At 38.8% G+C, this 18,299-nt stretch overlaps 5 protein-coding genes across 5 annotated transcripts; 2 read left to right on the forward strand and 3 right to left on the reverse strand.

Moving 5' to 3' along the window:
• Window positions 1-83: 83 nt before the first annotated feature.
• BATDEDRAFT_21894 (cleavage/polyadenylation factor CFT1) lies at window positions 84-6,730 on the forward strand (the record flags this gene model as incomplete). The annotated part of the gene is made up of 16 exons (XM_006675346.1): window positions 84-311; window positions 465-617; window positions 744-824; window positions 978-1,129; window positions 1,265-1,408; window positions 1,551-2,939; window positions 2,971-3,199; window positions 3,296-3,940; window positions 4,019-4,868; window positions 4,972-5,050; window positions 5,124-5,265; window positions 5,345-5,497; window positions 5,591-5,734; window positions 5,830-6,124; window positions 6,254-6,383; window positions 6,523-6,730. The coding sequence occupies 16 exons, from the start codon at window positions 84-86 to the stop codon at window positions 6,728-6,730; spliced, it is 5,022 nt and encodes a 1,673-aa protein (XP_006675409.1).
• Window positions 6,731-7,160: 430 nt separating this feature from the next.
• On the reverse strand, window positions 7,161-9,771 carry BATDEDRAFT_21895 (uncharacterized protein; the record flags this gene model as incomplete). Its single annotated transcript, XM_006675347.1, has 5 exons — window positions 7,161-7,245; window positions 7,321-8,630; window positions 8,713-8,832; window positions 9,125-9,609; window positions 9,741-9,771. 5 exons carry the CDS (start codon window positions 9,769-9,771, stop codon window positions 7,161-7,163), a joined length of 2,031 nt encoding a protein of 676 aa, XP_006675410.1.
• An 856-nt stretch (window positions 9,772-10,627) lies between these two features.
• BATDEDRAFT_34115 (ESCRT-II subunit protein VPS36) lies at window positions 10,628-13,341 on the reverse strand. Its single transcript, XM_006675692.1, has 9 exons — window positions 13,157-13,341; window positions 12,889-13,018; window positions 12,102-12,818; window positions 11,952-12,024; window positions 11,746-11,849; window positions 11,401-11,662; window positions 11,223-11,325; window positions 10,993-11,119; window positions 10,628-10,901 (listed from the first exon to the last, which is right to left on the reverse strand). Exons 1-9 carry the CDS (start codon window positions 13,258-13,260, stop codon window positions 10,824-10,826), a joined length of 1,698 nt encoding a protein of 565 aa, XP_006675755.1. The 5' UTR covers window positions 13,261-13,341; the 3' UTR covers window positions 10,628-10,823.
• Window positions 13,342-13,403: 62 nt separating this feature from the next.
• Window positions 13,404-14,428, forward strand: BATDEDRAFT_84861 (uncharacterized protein; the record flags this gene model as incomplete). Its single annotated transcript, XM_006675995.1, has 2 exons — window positions 13,404-13,421; window positions 13,886-14,428. The coding sequence occupies 2 exons, from the start codon at window positions 13,404-13,406 to the stop codon at window positions 14,426-14,428; spliced, it is 561 nt and encodes a 186-aa protein (XP_006676058.1).
• Window positions 14,429-15,434: 1,006 nt separating this feature from the next.
• Window positions 15,435-18,052, reverse strand: BATDEDRAFT_85420 (uncharacterized protein; the record flags this gene model as incomplete). Its single annotated transcript, XM_006676277.1, has 3 exons — window positions 15,435-16,888; window positions 16,987-17,373; window positions 17,464-18,052. The coding sequence occupies 3 exons, from the start codon at window positions 18,050-18,052 to the stop codon at window positions 15,435-15,437; spliced, it is 2,430 nt and encodes an 809-aa protein (XP_006676340.1).
• Between the last annotated feature and the right edge of the window lie 247 nt (window positions 18,053-18,299).

Raw genomic sequence — 18,299 nt, forward strand, 5'->3', positions numbered from 1 at the left:
CTTGTTTGTCGAGGTCCAACAAGAGCATTGCCAAGTGCTTGCCTAGCCGATTAATTTGGTGATAGTATCTGTTGTGAAACAGAATGAGCAATAATCTTTATTCATTATGCAAGGAAATTTTCCCTCCTTCAGGAATCGACTATGCTGTATCTGCAAGGTTTCTGACTCCAGATGCTCGCAACGTTGTCATTGCTCGAGGATCGTTGTTACAAGTGTTTAAAGTTATAGAAAGGGACACTACTGTGGCTTTTAGTAGTTCTTTAAACAATTTAAATTCAACAGATCTTGACACTAATGGAGATCAAGCCAAGGTAACCATGTGCCTATTTGAATGCGTTTATCACTCCATGGATTTTCAGTTATGATGTAGATCTGGTTCTCCATGATAAGTTTTGCATATATTTGAAATGAATTTATATTTATAATATTGATATTTTATAAACTGCTGTGCAAAATACTTTCAGACGACTAAAGATCAGGATATTCCTCCCAAAGCTGCCTGTCTGGAGTTGGCTGCGCAATTCAGAGTTCATGGAAATATCACATCGTTGGGTGTGGTTCCAATGAACTATTCTGGAAAGGCTGATGCGCTTTTGTTGAGTTTCAAGGAGGCCAAGGTAGGTGTGCTAGTTTGACAAATTAGTGCTGCAATTCGGGCGACTGAAGTTGAACATTTCAACCGCTTTTAAAGTCCCTTTTCAAGTTTATTTGGAGTTACTTGCTGATTTATATTTTATACTTAGATGTCATTGGTGGAATACTCACAGTTTACTCAAAAACTAGTAACAGTATCCATGCACTATTTTGAACGCGAAGAGTTTAAGGTGCTTTTGAATTTGTATACTGATTGATCAAATATATACGCAGTAGCAGTTGCTATGATTGTGTTGAAATGGAATAGATAAAGCTTTTTAACTATTTTATTCAACTTGTCTATGTTTACACCATCTTATGTGTATTCAATTCAACCCAAGCAGAAACTAGGCTCTATTGACAGACCACCGCCAGAAATCAAAGTTGATCCTCAAGGCTATTGTGCTGCCATGAGAATTTATGGAGACAGGCTTGCCATTCTCCCGTTTAAACAAGATGGTGCAGATCTGCTTAATGATCTTAATGACGCGAACAGGTAATGTGCTCAGAGTATGGCTTGGTTGTTTATTCAATATCTATGTAATTAACTGCTAGATACAATTTGAATATTTCTTTTATTCCAAGTATTTTAAATTACTAACGCATTTTACAACAATCTCGACTATAACAGCAAATATCCATTTCGTCCAAGCATTGTACTACCGTTTCTTGATTTGGACAAGTCTATTCGAAACATTATTGACTTTACTTTTCTTTTTGGATACGCTGTGCCTACAATTGCTATTATGTATCAAACAGAACAAACTTGGACCGCGTGAGTTTTTATCTGAGTGGTTTTAATATGCATACTTTATCAATACTACACGATAGGATTTGCAATTTTGTTTAGATGACTGATTGCATTGGTAATGTGTATATGAATTTCTAACGGTTTGTGATGGCTTGGTATAATATAGTCGTCTAGGTATCCGTAAAGACACAGTTTCAATTGCAGTTATTTCTCTAGATACTGCTGAAGAAAGTTATCCTGTTCTTTACAAAATTGAAAAGCTTCCTTATAATTGCACAATGCTCGTCTCTGTCCCGACTCCTATTGGAGGTCTTATTGTTCTTTCTCACAATGCGATTATTTTCACAGATCAAATTCATGCTCCAGGAATAGCATGCATTGTAAATGCTTATTTTGACAGCGAAACAAACATCATGCTAACACCGTACGAGCTTCAGCTTGACATGGTGCAGCCTCGACCACCAAGACCCCCATCCGTGTTTTTTGCACAGAACAAATATACGGATTACAAAGAGCTGGCCATCTCTCTTGACGGAAGTCGTGGAATGTTTATCAGTCCAGATATATTTTTACTGGTGCTTCGTGACGGTGAAATGATTCAAGTAGATTTGATAGGTGAGGAGGGTGTTGGCAGATCTTGGAAGCGGCGAAAAGGCGGAGTCAAGAGTTTTCAATTGACTCGGCTCGGCATTCGTATGACTGCTCCAGTTCATCTTTTTCCTTTGGCCGATGCCTCAAATCCGCTTTCACTTTCTGGCCGAAATAGTTCTGTCCCACTTGGTGGCTCTTTTTTAGGATCGCGAGGATCAAAGCTACGCTATAATTATCTGTTTGCCTCATCACGAACAACCGATGCTTGTCTTTTGCAGTTTGTTGAAGTAGAAGAATTTGCCAAAAGCAGTGTGTCTATGAATGGTGCTGCTAATATGAACAACACTGACAACGGCGAGGACGATGAATTAGACAAAGATCTATATGGTGACTCGACTACCGCAAAGCAAACAGATACTGACATGTCTGCACTTCTAAGCTCAGACGAGCATGGTCATGGTGAAATAGTTTCCGAGCAAACACTTCGATTTCGACTATGCGATTCGGTTACTGTAGTGAGCCCTCTTCGTGACTTTGCTGTTGGACTACCAGCCGAGACTTCTGAGCATAGATTTTCACCAAAAATAGGTGGATGCGACTTGGAAATTGTTGCTGCAACAGGCCATGGGCCTCATGGTCATCTTGCAATTTTAAATCGCAGTGTACGACCACAGATTGTAACAACATTTGAACTTCCACAAATTGAAGAAATGTGGACTATTCGATGTGCCAAGTTTGACAAGGATTATCGTCTAGTTTCAGAGCCTACTGATGCGTTCCATAAATATGTTATACTATCGCATAGTAGTGGTACTTCTATTTTAAAAGCTGGCGAGGCATTTACAGAAATGGACGATACTACGTTTTATCAAGCCGGACCAACTGTCGGTGTCGGCGCACTTCTTGATGAAACCATTATTGTTCAAGTTCATCCAAATGGCGTTATTCTTTTTGATTTTAGCAAGTATATTTGTCTAGCATTGAAATTTAAAAAGATATGATTTTACTATCATTGATCGATTGAATACTAATCGAATGCATGCATTGTATATTTTTGTAGAAGGGACAAAACTTCAAGAAATGCGAGTTGGAGATGATGATATTTGGGTAATCTCCTGTTCATTTATGGATCCCTACGCTATGCTTCTTATGAATACTGGGCATATTGTACTGCTTTCATTAGATGAAACAACACATCAAATTACGCAGATATCAGAATACAAGGTACGATTGGTCTTGATACATTGGTTATCTAACATTTGATTGTATATTGTCGAGCTTTTTGATTTAATCATGTCAGTCGTTTTTGGGAATATATAGAAGCGACTTGTGAGTACCTTTTCACTGTACTGTGATCCAACAGGAGGTACATTACTGCCAACAAACGAATTGGCAAGTGTATCACATGCAAGTCTACTCACTAGCGTAGCTCAAAGACCGTTTTTTAAATCAAGCAGTAGTGCCAGTAAACGGCTTTCTCAACCAGATCATTCTGCAATGAATCTTGATGATGACGCAGATCTATACGGAACTAGTCACTCTCATAATAAGAATACTAATGTGGCTGATATTGAGATGGATGATATCTATGGCGACAGCGATCAGCAAATTTCAAATGCCAACACATCAAGTAGTGCGGCTGATAAAGACATGATGTCTGACACTTTCCCCGATGCCAATGATTTTGCGAAGCGTAGTTCCCAAAACTCAACAAAGCCCTCTCCAACATATTGGTGTTTTGTTTACACAGATACTGGCCATCTTTTAGTTTACACACTCCCAGATTTTAAAGAATGCTGTGCATTTCCACTATTTAGCACGCTGCCTGTTTTAGCCATGGATGTTCCGCTTTGGCGATCGCGAAGTATTGACTCTACATTTGCAAACACAACAGGTGACGAATTTGAAGAGATTTTAGTTGTCAATCTTGGAAATAGCAAAGATAGACAAACTCCGTATCTTGTTGTAAGTCTGATGTGATTGATTGATTGGTGTGTGTATTGAAAGTATTTTGCCTAATTGCAATTTCTCTACAACAAATAGTGTCTTGCAGCAAACGGAGATTTGGCAGTGTATAAAATATTTGTATGTCCGACAAGCAGTAATGATGACGATACATCCTTTGTCAACTCTGGCACATTCAAGCAATCTAGAACACCAGCTGAGCTAGAATTGGATGCACAGAATCTCAAAAAACGACTAGCGATTCGGCTTGTTCGAATCCCGCACGATCAGATCACTCGAGATTTGCAATTTTATACTGATAACGAAGGCGACAAAATTGATTTGGTTCAAGAACCCCAACATCAGCCTACGTTTTTAAAACGCCAGCATCTTAAGCCATTTGATGCCATTGGATGGAGCGGCGGTAACATGTATTCTGGCGTTGTTGTCACTGGGTCACGGCCATGCTGGATTATGGTTGCTCTTCAAAGTCGACAACAAGATCTAGATGTCATTTCATTTGACAATTCAGTGGCATGCTCCACTAAGCTTCCTCCAGTACCATTGTTGGGTACCAATATGTTGCGGTTTCATCCTATGCCTGTAGATGGTCCCATGAAGTGCTTTGCTCCGTTACATAATGTCAACGTGGCACATGGATTCTTGTATATCAATTGGAAAGGTCTGTTTCGAATCTGTCAACTTCCACCTCAGTTTAATTTTGATCACGACTGGCCCGTGTGTAAAGTCCCCATTCACAAAACTGTTCATAAAGTGGCATACCATTATTCTTCACAAACATACGCAATTGCTACGTCTACCCCTGAGCGATTTGATATTCCACATGCTCAATATGCATCTGCTGTTGCAGCAGCTGTTATTGACGAAGGTGACGAAATGCCTGATGCAGAGCGAAAGGTTACTGGTATTCGAGAACTTTCTGAAATAAGTGAGTTGCTATATATGCCATGATTTAAAAGGCTGTTTTTAATCGCTTGGTATTGAGTTTTATACTGTAATTGCAAAAATATCATTATTAATCGTCATGCTAGAACCTGGAATGTATGAAGCAACTGTGGATCGGTACAAGATTGAACTTGTGTCTTCTGTGACATGGGAAACTGTGGATTCGTAAGTTGGACTACATAGTCATTTACTTGGTTTGAAAATCTGCGTTTTGTTGACCCGAGGTTTGATTTTTTAGTATTGAACTATCAGAAGCGGAGACTGTTATGGCTTTGGAAGCTGTCGATCTTTCCAGCAAGGAAACGATATCGGGAAAGAAACTCTACTTGGCAATTGGAACAGGATATTCGCGCGGAGAAGATTTATCTAGTCGTGGAAAAGTAATGCAATATACACTTTTTATCGTTGGACATTTTTCTTGCAAAGTCTTGATGATTTACATTATTTTAATTTATTTAGTTGCATTTGTATGATGTCATTGAGGTTGTACCAGATCCCAACAATCCTCAAACGAATCGCAAGTTTAAACATGTTGATTCAGAAGATGATCGCTCGCCATTTTCAGCCATCTGTACTGTCAATGATTATTTGCTAGCTGCCATTGGTCCCAAAGTAATGAGTATTTGATGATTTTTTGAAACTATGTGATATTGCGTATGTTTTGACAAGATATGCCATGCATAACAATACTTATTGGATTTTCAGATCATCATGTATCAACTTGAAGATGGTGAAATCACAGGCGTGGCCTTTTTAGACGTCAATGTATTTGTCACATCGCTTAGCTCTGTCAAGAATTTAATTCAGATCTGCGATATTCAAAAAAGCGTATGGTTTGTGGCATTTCAAGTATGTAGCAGTTCAATATATGTTATTACTATTTTGACTTACCAGTGAATGTGACTTGTTAATATTTTATGACTAACCAAATTATCCGTCAATAGGAGGAACCAGCCAAGCTGGCCGTGCTTGGGCGTGATGTTCATCCTTTACAAGGCTATGCCGCCAATATGCTGATTGATGATAATCAGCTTGCGCTTTTAGTTGCGGATGGTGACAAGAATCTTCACACTATGATTTACGCACCAGATAATGTCCAGTCTCTTGGTGGTGAGAGGTTGATCCGTAAGGGTGAAATACACCTTGGTCAGCATGTTTCAAAATTTATCAGAATGCGACGCAAGCCTCTTTTGCGTAATGATGCCATTGTTTTTTCTAAACAATATTTAAACGTGGCAGGTATGATATTGTTTGCCTTGATATTTTTGCACTGTTAACGGATTGCGTATTGCAACATAAGCTGAACTACTTGGTTCAAAATTATCAATTGTTTGATTCTTTTTTGCTCTACTTTTCATCTGTTTGCAGCTACATTAGATGGAGCACTGGAGATTATAACCCCTGTTTCAGAACGAATTTTTAAACGATTATATGGCTTGTATTCTCGCATGGTAACTAGTATTGAGCATATTGCAGGCTTGAATCCGCGAGGTTTCAGGTATTTAGTATATTGCTCAAGTATATATGAATCATTCTGCGATTGCACATTCATGTACCATCTACCGTTTGATGACATGAGAGTATTTTTAATATTAATATACGGCGTTTCATGATTTGCTTTGTTATATGATTTATAGACAAGCTCAACATCGTGTGAGACCTATTACACTTTCTGGGTTTATTGGACCTCCGGGCCCGCGTGGTATTCTTGATGGAGATCTTCTTTACGAGTATGTAAGACTATCACGTACGCAGCAACGCGGCCTTGCTAAAGCCATTGGATCAAAGGATGATCGTCTCATGGACGATTTACTTGAAGTTCTAACCGGGTTAGATTTTTTTTAGTCAATTGGCTTTGATCGACAATGATTGCAGTGGAACAGTCAAACTATTAAACATATTGATTGAGTATTTGGGTAAACTAGACTTTATTTTCATATCAGTGTAGTATTACAATTCGTGCCGACATAAACCGGACATTTCAGAATACACACAGATCTTCAAAAGTGATAGAATGGATAGATACCACTAGAAAATAAAAGCACAAGAATATGAGGATATAGCAGCCAAAGTAATTTTCAGGCCACATTGGCGAGCCACAGCAAGATTGTTTTAGTGAGGTGTATGTGCCATTATATGAGAGATTCAATACATTTCGATGAAATAGTAGTCGAAAAAACAAAAGTGTGTTTGATAAAAGTATAACACTTTGCAACTGGTTCAGATCACAAGACAAATAATAAAATTAGGTTTCCAGCATATGAGGTAATATCGCTCAGATGGAGCTTTGTGCGGGTTCAATATAAAGAGGTTTTGGTTTTTTAGATGTGATGGGGTTTAGATTTCTCGTTCGCCACCAACTAAATTTATAAAATGTGTTAAATCATAGTAAACACTAGTTTCAAGCAACGTGCATGATAAATGTGACTACTTACTCTTGCATTCGGCTGATCCAAGAATCTGATGATTTTTTTGAACCTGAAATACCAATAGTGATGGAGTTTATTTCCATAGAGTTTTTGGCAGTTGAATTCTCAGTGCTTTGAATTGGTATGGTAGGCAGAGGTGAGACGCGGAGTTCGCTTAACAGCTGTCTAGCTTCTTCAAGAAATCGAAGTGCATCTTCAGGAGGACGATCGATACGAATAGCACCTCCGCGCGGTCCACCTTCAAGTTGAATGGTGCGCATACGAGTGCCCCATTCTTCGTTATCTACAATTTCTTCCAAAACTGATTTGCGAAAAGCAAGTACTTCAGTGTTTGAAATGCAGTTGATATCATCTGAATGACTATGATTGGAGCGATTGTAGGTACGTTCCCCACCATCAGAATCAGTATCGTCTAAATGAGTATCTTCTGCGAACGCTTTCATTTGACGAGCTATCACTTGTTCACGAAGATGCCTGAGCAGTTGAAGTGAGTTGCCTGTCATACTTCGATGCAACAAGCGACATGCTAGAATTTTAATGTGTCGTGGTCTAAAAACAAATCCTGCACTCAAATACTTTTGGTGAAGATCGTGCAGTTCCTGATCAGCGACTGCCCGACTAAGTGCATCATCCATACAGGAAATACTAAATTCATGCTGTGGCCCATAGGTTGCCAAAACCCATTCCCAAACAGGATATGGCCTGGCTTTCAAATAGCATCGCGTAACCGGAAACTCGGGATGAACGCGATCAAATGTGCATACAGAGTCAGGGTTGCTCAAAAGTGCTTTGGCAATAACTGTATCTGGGATCTGGAATGTATGAATGATGCGATGCACTGTTTCTGATGACCATGGAACGTTAAGTGAGGTGTTGCGATCCAAATAAGGACCAAAGAGATCCTCGATAGTATCGCATGCCAACTTTTTTAGTTTTGTTTCTTCAACAAGTTTATGCAGTATAGCAATTGTATGAACACGCCCACCAGCAAGAGCGCGTTTAATGCATATATTTGAGAGCACAAAGCCAACGTCTAGGTACCGTTTAAGGTATCTAACGTTAAGATACGGATGGATCATAACACGTTCCATAATGCTGTCATTGACAACAGAAAGATCAAATCCATTGACTATCAATTTACGGATGAAAGATAGGTTCAAGCGTGATAGGTAGTAGATGCTTTCCGCAATGGGTTTGCTGCATAGATCTGATACGGGTATGAATTTAAACTGATGAATAAGAGTGTTTACTTTTTCGATTGTCACAGCAGTATCAGAGATTGGAGCTCTGACAAGACGTTCAAATGCTGCATGGTCCTATAAAATATTGTCAATGAACAGGTAAAAATAAACCATTAGCCTAGCACAAAACGAGGTATGATCTTTGGATATAATGTACACTTGTAAAAGTACTTGCATTTTCATTAAACAAGGCCAAATCTGCATAGATATTGTAGGTGTGATTGACAAAAAACACAAAAAGCGGGGTGGATATTCCACCACTCGACTGCATATGGTACTATAAAATGGCGGATCACATCAAAAATTAGCAATACATACATTTTTTAAATTTCCAACAGTCGTGGCTGTGTTAGGAGCAAAAATATTAATGATTCAAGGAGTGATCTCTAGCCAGTAAAAACAAAGCATTATAGAGTAATGATAGAACTCTAAATTTCTACACTAGTTTGCAAAATAGTTGAATCAACGCCTGACATTATAATCCAAGCAATTCTTGGCAGAACCCCACTCAACTAGCTCACACTTTATCAGACCAACTAAACAGATTTAGCAAGGATCTAAACACTTACATCCGAGGTAATTTTTTGAGCGACAAATCTGGGTAATTGAGCACCATTTTGCAGCATAATTTGCACAACTAGCAGGTCCAGGGCCTTTAGATGTTTTCGATATGCAAAATAAAAGGACATGTTTTTTCCATATCTTGTCAAAAAGTAAAGTGCTTTTGATGATGGACTAGCAGATACACATCTTGCCTGTTTACATATCAATGGGAACAATTTCAAGCCAGTGTCATCATGAACGAAGCTAAATATTCTAGTCCAGACTTCAACTGGACAATCTGTGAGCATCATAATGCGTGGCAGTGTTTTCGTGGTACGAGTTTTGCCTAGTAGTGGAAGTGTAATAGAAGCCGTAGCAATCTTACTATTAATAAGAATCGATGAGTTTGGATCTGTAAGGGGACTGGATATTGCACGATGAGGTTTTAATAGAATAGTAGGTTGAGGCCAATGTTGATAAAATAAGATTGTGGTCAGGGCGGAGACCAAGGCTATATATTTTAGTGTAATTTAAGCACAACAAATGTAGCAATCTAAATGCTTGCTGTCATGTAAGGCAAGGCGGGGTATTTGCAATGATTGCAGTGATTGCAGTCAGAAGGCGGAGGTTGGGAATACTAACAGACACGAACTTTGGAGCGTCGGAGTAGCATGATTTTACCATAGGTTTTGACTCGCTAGTAGCACATTGGCTCGTAATGTTACAGCCGTATTCACGTAAATGGAACACTAGCAGTGATTGTCTCTTGCTTGGAATAAACAATGGTTAAATATTCGTTGTGCTTTCCTACTATACATTGACTGCACTGTTTCTTCAGCGGATATGTCAATTCTTTCCCAATGTTTGGAATCGTACGCCGTACACATTCATTTTCATTGTACTAAAGCGGTCGTCTTTAACTGTAAGAATGGACAATACGGAGCTATGCAGCAAAACTCTATTTCGCGACATTGCTGTTTGTTGGACGGTTGGAGATCATGCCGAATCACTGAATCTGTAGTCTTGTAAAATGGTATATTGTTGAAAGTCAAATTGAGTATTAGCAAATGTATTTTCAGTGATATCCACAAATATTGGAATATCAAAATAGTATGACTTTCTTGATCAGCCGCTAAATACAATGGCTATCATACGATGCACATAAACTATAGGGTTGAACTAGAACTGTCCATTTGTTCCTGTTTGACGGTCGTACATTGTACATTTACCAAACGTGAAATCAAACCCATTGTAATCTAAATATTAGGTTCGACTGTTTTGATATTCCCAATCAAACTCAAGCTTCACTTTGTTGTATCCAAAATCAAATACTCTTGCGATTCAGTTCAAGGAACAAAGATTGCAGTTCCAGGAATGCAACTGTAAATGCCAATCACCAGGAGAGTAAACAGTCAACTAAATATATCAAAAACAGTGTTATCCAGTGAATTGATACCAATCAAACATGAGATTAGCTGTTTATTATACACCGACACCCCATTTAGCAACCCATTTACGTGAATACAGCTGTGACTCGATGGAATTCATTTCACATTTTTAAATCGAGTATTGCAACATAATCAAAATATTATCTCAGAATAGTCCAAGCAAACATTCCAATTTTTCAGTAGCCAAATGGTAGCTGCTAGTCAAGTCAGACCATCATGATATATATCAAACCAATCATATAATGGATATTGTAAAAACGTAGTCTGTATCAGCAAGTTATGTAAACAAGTTGGGATAAAAAAACAATCCCTCAAGTGTATCGTCGCGACAAGTAAGTCCCACTTGCTCTGTCATCTAAAATTGGTCATAAAAACAATCATAGATTGGTATAGAATTGCATTTAACAAAAGCAAACATTCGAGATATTATAGAAAAGCAGTATTACCAAAAGCTGCTCTGCTGCCAAAACAATTGAAATGGATGTCAGCTTGGCCAACTCTACTGCAGTTAGCCCAGTTTGACGTTCTGCAACTAGTTTCAAAATTTTAGATGCAACTTCTTCATCACTATAACTAAGTGCAGATACATGAAAAAAGTCAAGGCATATAGCAGTGAAAATACAACAAAGTAGATCATCAAATCAAAATCATATAATAATCAAAAAGGATATTAGACTGGACAACCAGGAGCCCACTGTCAAATTTACGAAGTCTAAATGGAAGTTTAAGACGCTCAAACTCCACTACTGATTTGTATAGATCATCCGGCGATATCAATGCTGCGCAGATTTACAATGATTGTATCAAAGTAAGTTGATAGTCAACTAGTGAATATCTCAAAATAAACGACTTACCAACACCTCTGGCGCGATTGAACAAGCAGTACAAATCAGTAAGGGGAATCATTTCTGAATGGCCTGCCAACCGCATTTGGTCAAGGAACTCGGTCAATTGTCGCGAAAGTTCTTGAATAAACATATCGCCAGCAGATTCTTTGGTAACAGGATTGGAAATACCGATTTCGTTGAGATAGTTTCGAAACGTAAGCATCTCAGAAGAATCACTTGCAATAGATAAACTAGCAAGCTTGTTGCTGATCGACTCGGCAAGTTTCACCTACAATCACAAATTAAACAGCATTATACATGATATAAATATTCTACAATTTTTGGGTTAGTCAACTAAGCAACTGGTGTTACCATCTGTGCTGCGTTTTCCATGAGGTTTTCAAGATCGCTAAATGCATCTCCAACCGTATCGTTCATCTGTTTCCTGGTTTGTTCCACATTCCGTATGATTCCAGCTAAAATAGGTTCAACACTATGGGTTAAACATGTACTATCCACCACATCTATTTTAATGAATAGACAACATGCTTGATACGCTAGATACAATTAAAACATACAGACACCACCAATGCTTGCTTGGTTCGGCTGGATCGATATAGAGGGATTAGGAGTTGTAGGAGTCTCTACTTTCTAGAATTTAGTGGTAGATTAGCTTTTTTATATCCAAGCTGGCATCAGTTCTTACACAAAAATATGCGACAAATTACCTCCCATGCTTTAACTGCAACAACCTGTTTAATATGCTTTAATGTATCAGTCATTCCACCCCCACGAAAAGATAGCTTTAGTATTGAGCCAGGACCGGTTGATTTAAGGTTTAGTTTTGATTGTGTGGCATCTTCAATTGGCGATGATCCAAAATCTGATGGATTGCTTTCTGGAAGTTGAGAGGCGGATGAGAGTGGAGCATTACATATTTCACAGCTGGTCAAGTCGGGGTGGTTTAAAAACGTACATGCAGTGCATTTGATTTGTGTTGATTTGGAAGGTAAAGATGAGTTTATATCAGAAATAATATTGTGATTGGAACTATTCACGGTTTGCACACCGCAGTTCCGACATTTCGACACATCTGACGTATTTACTGCATCGCATATTTCACACGTCCATTCGTTTGATGCAGCAGTGGATGTAGTTTTTGTTTGCGGAAAACTTGCACAGACCGCTTGGCTATTTGGTATAGGAGAGTTGGTATTGGGCACACCACACATGGCGCATTTGGCAGCATTGGCACCATTCATCTCATCACAGACTTCACACTTCCATTCTGGTAGAATTGATTCAGTAGATTGACTCGGATTATACACTAAATCTTGAGTGCTTTTTGAAAAGGAGATGAAAGTGGGGCTGGTGGAATGTAATGCTGAGATTTCAGAAGGAAGTAGATCCAGTATGATTTTTGGCGAGGATCGTAAAAAGCCATTCTATCAAATTATCCACAGTAAAATAAGCATACGTTCTAGATACTACACACATTTTTATATTTCCACCTACTGAATAATCGATCTGCCTGATGTGTGCCAGATGCAGTTGAACTGCATGATGCCTGGTCTCGTTCACCCACATAATGCGATGCGAGGTAACATAAACTAGCCCCGAGTTAAATTCTATTAGACGTTGATTGCTACATAGTCAAGTAAGCATTGATTAGTGAAATTAAATGTATTTCTCCTCCAAATAGTCTTTGTATAGCCAAGCGTAATGCATGTTTGAGCATTCTCATCTAATCCCGACAAGATCCATTGAATAAAGCGGTGCTTACCCAAAGTAGAGACAAACATCTTTTGTAGTTATAAAAATAGTCTCGTTTTTTAATAAAACCGGACGCTGCGCAACAGACAGGTCGAGAGGTTCTAAGCATTCCATAAATAAGGAATATTTCTTGGATGCCAAAAGTGTATTAATCTGCTCAAATAGTAAAATATGTCAGGTGGATAATCACCTGATTATGTGTGCTGTTTTGAAGTGGTTTGAAGCTTTCGAATTCTTATTCACACGAACCTCCAAGTATGCCCAGCCCTCCAAAGGTAAAGTGGTGACATACTTTTGTAGTAAAGATTGCTATACCGGTTGTTGGTATTCGAATCAGTCTCACCTTTTGAATCATACTGGATATGGTTTTACATTGGCTTGATCATTGTATTACGGCAATAATTGAAAGTACACTTCAATGCGTTAATGTTCAGTCCTTCAACAATCATGTGCGCAATATGCAAGCCCTTTGTTTCGTATTGGAGGCTGGCTTGAATGGATAGCATGTTGCAGTAGAGTTTTCTACAATTGATTGCTATTTATTTAAAATGGGGCATGCATTTAGTCGATTTATTTGATAATTCTACCTTGTCCTCGTCAGTAGTAACTGCTTTATACTGGCTTATATAGTAGTTTCGACCCAATCATTACTTTTCCCTTTATCAGATTGTATTTCTCTGATTTGCATCCTTGTTAATTTTGAGCTATTTTATGAAATCTTATATACACATCTGGATAGGTTCGAAGAGTAGCTGTTCTTGGTAGTCGAGCAGTTGGAAAGTCTTCATTGACGGTCCAGTTTGTAGAAAATCATTTTGCCGAGACATATTACCCTACTATTGAAAACACATTTACAAAGATTGTCAAGTACAAGGGCGAGGAGTTTGCAGCAGAGATTATTGATACTGCAGGACAGGATGAGTTTTCAATTCTCAACTCCAAGCATGCAATTGGAATTCACGGATATGTGCTGGTATACTCGATTGCATCTCGACAAAGTTTTGAAATGTGCAAGATTGTCCGGGATAAAATTCTAAATTTCACTGGCATTGATTGGGTGCCGATTGTGCTGGTGGCCAACAAGGTTGATTTGCATGCACAACGTCAAGTGACAACAGAAGAAGCTCGCGCATTGTCCACAGAGTGGAGTTGCGCATTCATTGAAACGTCAGCAAAACATAACCAAAACATTGTCAAGGTGTTTGATCTAATGCTGGCTGAAATTGAAAAAGTCAGGGGCGAAGGTGAACCTGAGAAGAAGGCGGGGTGTATTATTTCATAAACTGCTTTATTACTGCTTGTATATACTACTACAATTTTATTTTGCATTGATATTGAAGCGTGTTGCGTTTTTTAGAGCCGTATTCACGTAAATGGAACACTAGCAGTGATTGTCTCTTGCTTGGAATAAACAATGGTTAAATATTCGTTGTGCTTTCCTACTATACATTGACTGCACTGTTTCTTCAGCGGATATGTCAATTCTTTCCCAATGTTTGGAATCGTACGCCGTACACATTCATTTTCATTGTACTAAAGCGGTCGTCTTTAACTGTAAGAATGGACAATACGGAGCTATGCAGCAAAACTCTATTTCGCGACATTGCTGTTTGTTGGACGGTTGGAGATCATGCCAAATCACTGAATCTGTAGTCTTGTAAAATGGTATATTGTTGAAAGTCAAATTGAGTATTAGCAAATGTATTTTCAGTGATATCCACAAATATTGGAATATCAAAATAGTATGACTTTCTTGATCAGCCGCTAAATACAATGGCTATCATACGATGCACATAAACTATAGGGTTGAACTAGAACTGTCCATTTGTTCCTGTTTGACGGTCGTACATTGTACATTTACCAAACGTGAAATCAAACCCATTGTAATCTAAATATTAGGTTCGACTGTTTTGATATTCCCAATCAAACTCAAGCTTCACTTTGTTGTATCCAAAATCAAATACTCTTGCGATTCAGTTCAAGGAACAAAGATTGCAGTTCCAGGAATGCAACTGTAAATGCCAATCACCAGGAGAGTAAACAGTCAACTAAATATATCAAAAACAGTGTTATCCAGTGAATTGACACCAATCAAACATGAGATTAGCTGTTTATTATACACCGACACCCCATTTAGCAACCCATTTACGTGAATACAGCTGTAAATTTTTTGGTGTGAATACTTTATTTCAAAAGAAATGCATGATTATTGGCAGTTGCATCTCTATGCCCTTTAAACAAAAGGTTTTGAGTCATAGAAAACGTCTATATATTTTTCTAATCAGTTTTTAGGAGAAACTTTGCTGTATCCAGTCGGCTGTTTTTAAAAAAGAGGTACTTTTTTCACCCTGAATATTTTGGTAAAGCGTATTTGTATTTGTCGGCTGATGCAAAGAGTCCTGAGAGGGACCATTATGTGTGTAGACGTATGGTTGAGAAAGTCGTGACTGATACTGTTTAGGTTGATAGGAATTAGAGACTTGGGAGTCAAAAGATGTGAATGGTGCAGTCTCATTTCCAAACTGAGTATTAGAAAACTGGTATGAACAATCATAATGTTGATTTTCAGGTAGCAGTGGTTGAACGTTGGGTATACATCTAGAGGCTGGGTTGAACTGGTTATAAGCTGGGTAACTATTAGTGACTGAATGTGTCACTGATCTTGAGGAGATTTGCCGAGATTTAATTGTTTGTGCAGCTGCATTGACTGGGTGTGCTAATCTATGCTGGATGGCAGTTTTATCTTGAGCGCTATAGTAATTGTTGTGCGACTGTTGTGGTTGAATACTTGGCTCAACTTTAATACTTTCGATATTTACTGGTTGCAATTTGTTTACATGGCTATTACTGGTTTGTCTGTTCCAACTTAGTTCTTGTGGGCATTTTACTGGCTCACTTGCTCTACTGCTTGATGTAGGAAAGTGTATTTCCAATGTCTTGTTTTGCTGTTTATACAATGGAACGCGTTTTTGTGCAAACTCGGTAACCGGCAGCGATGTGGGCTTATTTATAGCATATCTTACTGGAGGAATGTATTTGGCAGATGATGACGGAATATATGTAGTAGATGCTCTGGCAGGGTCACGGAATTTGCAAGCATCATGGAAAGATCCTGTAGAAGGCTTTTGCAATGAACTCTGATCGGCAGCTACATTATCAGTACCTTCACAAACATTGGAAGATGGCGCGGAAATGCCTGCGGGAGATATATCCCTGTATTCAGAAACATGCGTTCCTGGAAGTAAACGTGAAACTGGAGAGGGTAGTAATGACTGCACAGTAGGTAAGGTTGAAGGAAGAGCTACACATGAAGCATGCTTTGATTGCTCCATTCCTGTTTCCAATCTGGTATAAAACGCATTCCACATTTCCAAAGACACATACATATTATAGTCAAGAAAGTAGAGCATTTCCATTTCCATGTGATTGACTTGCTCCAGAGAAAAGATACCCGAAGAAACTGTTGCCCATGCAGTATTGTCAAAAGTGTCATCGTATAGAAATTTTGCAGCTAGCATAATTGCAGAAAGTATCAGTCGATGAGCAGAGCCAGGTGATCCTTTGCATTTTGGATGGCAGGTTTTAAGGCGCTCAAGATACAAAAAGGCAGTCACAAGAGTGCTACTACTGAGACGGGTGCGGCTTATTATTACTTTAATGAACTGATCTAGCTCCACGTTTGAGTTTTGAGGAAGTGTCATGCCGCATCCAAAAAGTTTATCTATAAAAGTGCTTGCATATTCTATAATCAAGCAATATGTGTGTTAAATTATTGATTGAGTAAATTTACCAGAGATATCCGACAATATGCTCACAATTATATCAAATAAACTGTCTTACGAATTAATTTGGCTCGACGACACAATGTCTTTGGGATGACAGTATTTTGAATATCTGGCGATTCGCTTAGAAACCTGATTTCATTGGGCCTAGTCGAGCAAATAGGTACCCAGCTTGACTGAACTGCATCTGGTTGAGGATCTACATGTGAATACTTGTACTCTAAAGCATCTGCTACACTAACGATTGTCAGACTAGTCGAGTCAGTATTCATTTTTATCGCTTCATTTTGCCAGCTCTGTTTACGAGAATTTTCAGCAGGGTTATCGTATGCAACGCTATAGTCATGGTTTAGTTTTTGAATAGACTCTGACGAAAAAGACGGTCGGGCTTCATTTAGCCATACAGCGGTAGATGCCGAGTTTAATTTTTCACAGGCAGATGATTCTAGAAAAATGCATTGAATTCATGGTATCATTGAATTAGGAAAAGTTTGGTATCCAATGTACAGCTTTACAACAAAAGATGGCTTATTACCTAATACATCATGCTCAAGGTAACATCCATGACCAGTCTTGTATGCAGGGTTTCGATGTGCAGAACCATAGTTTATGGTGTTATCTCCATGAGAGAAATGAGTAGCAGCTGGAGCAATGGCAAATGGGATGTTTTCATATAAATCTTTCGACTCGAGTACGAGGTTCGAGTCTATTTGATTCTGACAATTCACTGGCACCCCCATCTGAGCATGCTCCGAGAGAGATACCATGTGTTGCTGCTGCAACCGAGTATACTGTCCATGCTGCTGATACTGCAAACAGTGGTCTGATATCTTTCTGTTAGTACCAAGCTTTGAAATTGACTGGCTTTGAGATATGGGAGCTTGTAATGAATTCTGAAATGGCTGTGCATTAGAGCTTATTATTCGCGACGTTGGTGCTGATACTGTAGATTTTGGGGAACTCTTTAATCCATATATAGCTTTAGGCATGGAGGACGGTAAGTGAGAGTTGTATAGTGGTAAGCTACTTGTCCAAGACTGATCCGATATTTTGAATTGCTGTTCTCTCTCAACTTTTTGCTGCTCCGATGACAATGCGTTGCATCGTTTGTCTATATCATCCATAGCGAATCTAAACGTGTCCTGCTACTTGGTGTTTATACGGATACGATTGGTATTTATGTTAGGGTTTGGTTCGAATGTTCAGTCTAGATAAACCCTAGGGGGCTACATGGGTTGAATATATGGAGGGTTGCTGCGACGCGTTCAAAACTGACTTTGATAAGGCGCGTCTGGTGTTTGTTATCACAACTAAAGCACGCGTCGGGCTCAATTGGAAGCCAAACAGAAACGTTGAGCGATAGTTTAAACA

Source organism: Batrachochytrium dendrobatidis (genome assembly GCF_000203795.2).
Source record: "Batrachochytrium dendrobatidis JAM81 unplaced genomic scaffold BATDEscaffold_1, whole genome shotgun sequence".
Lineage (NCBI taxonomy): Eukaryota > Fungi > Chytridiomycota > Chytridiomycetes > Rhizophydiales > Batrachochytrium > Batrachochytrium dendrobatidis.

What these genes read in the sequence shown, in the direction of transcription:
- BATDEDRAFT_34115 (XM_006675692.1), bottom strand. Translation starts at nt 13,260, where the DNA reads ATGGAATGCTTAGAACCTCTCGACCTGTCTGTTGCGCAGCGTCCGGTT. An exon ending in AGCAAGCATTGGTGGTGTCT is followed by an intron (nt 11,850 to 11,951) that starts GTATGTTTTAAT and finishes AACCTATTTTAG; the next exon opens with CTGGAATCATACGGAATGTG. An exon ending in AGTGGGCTCCTGGTTGTCCA is followed by an intron (nt 11,120 to 11,222) that starts GTCTAATATCCT and finishes ATCTGCACTTAG; the next exon opens with TTATAGTGATGAAGAAGTTG.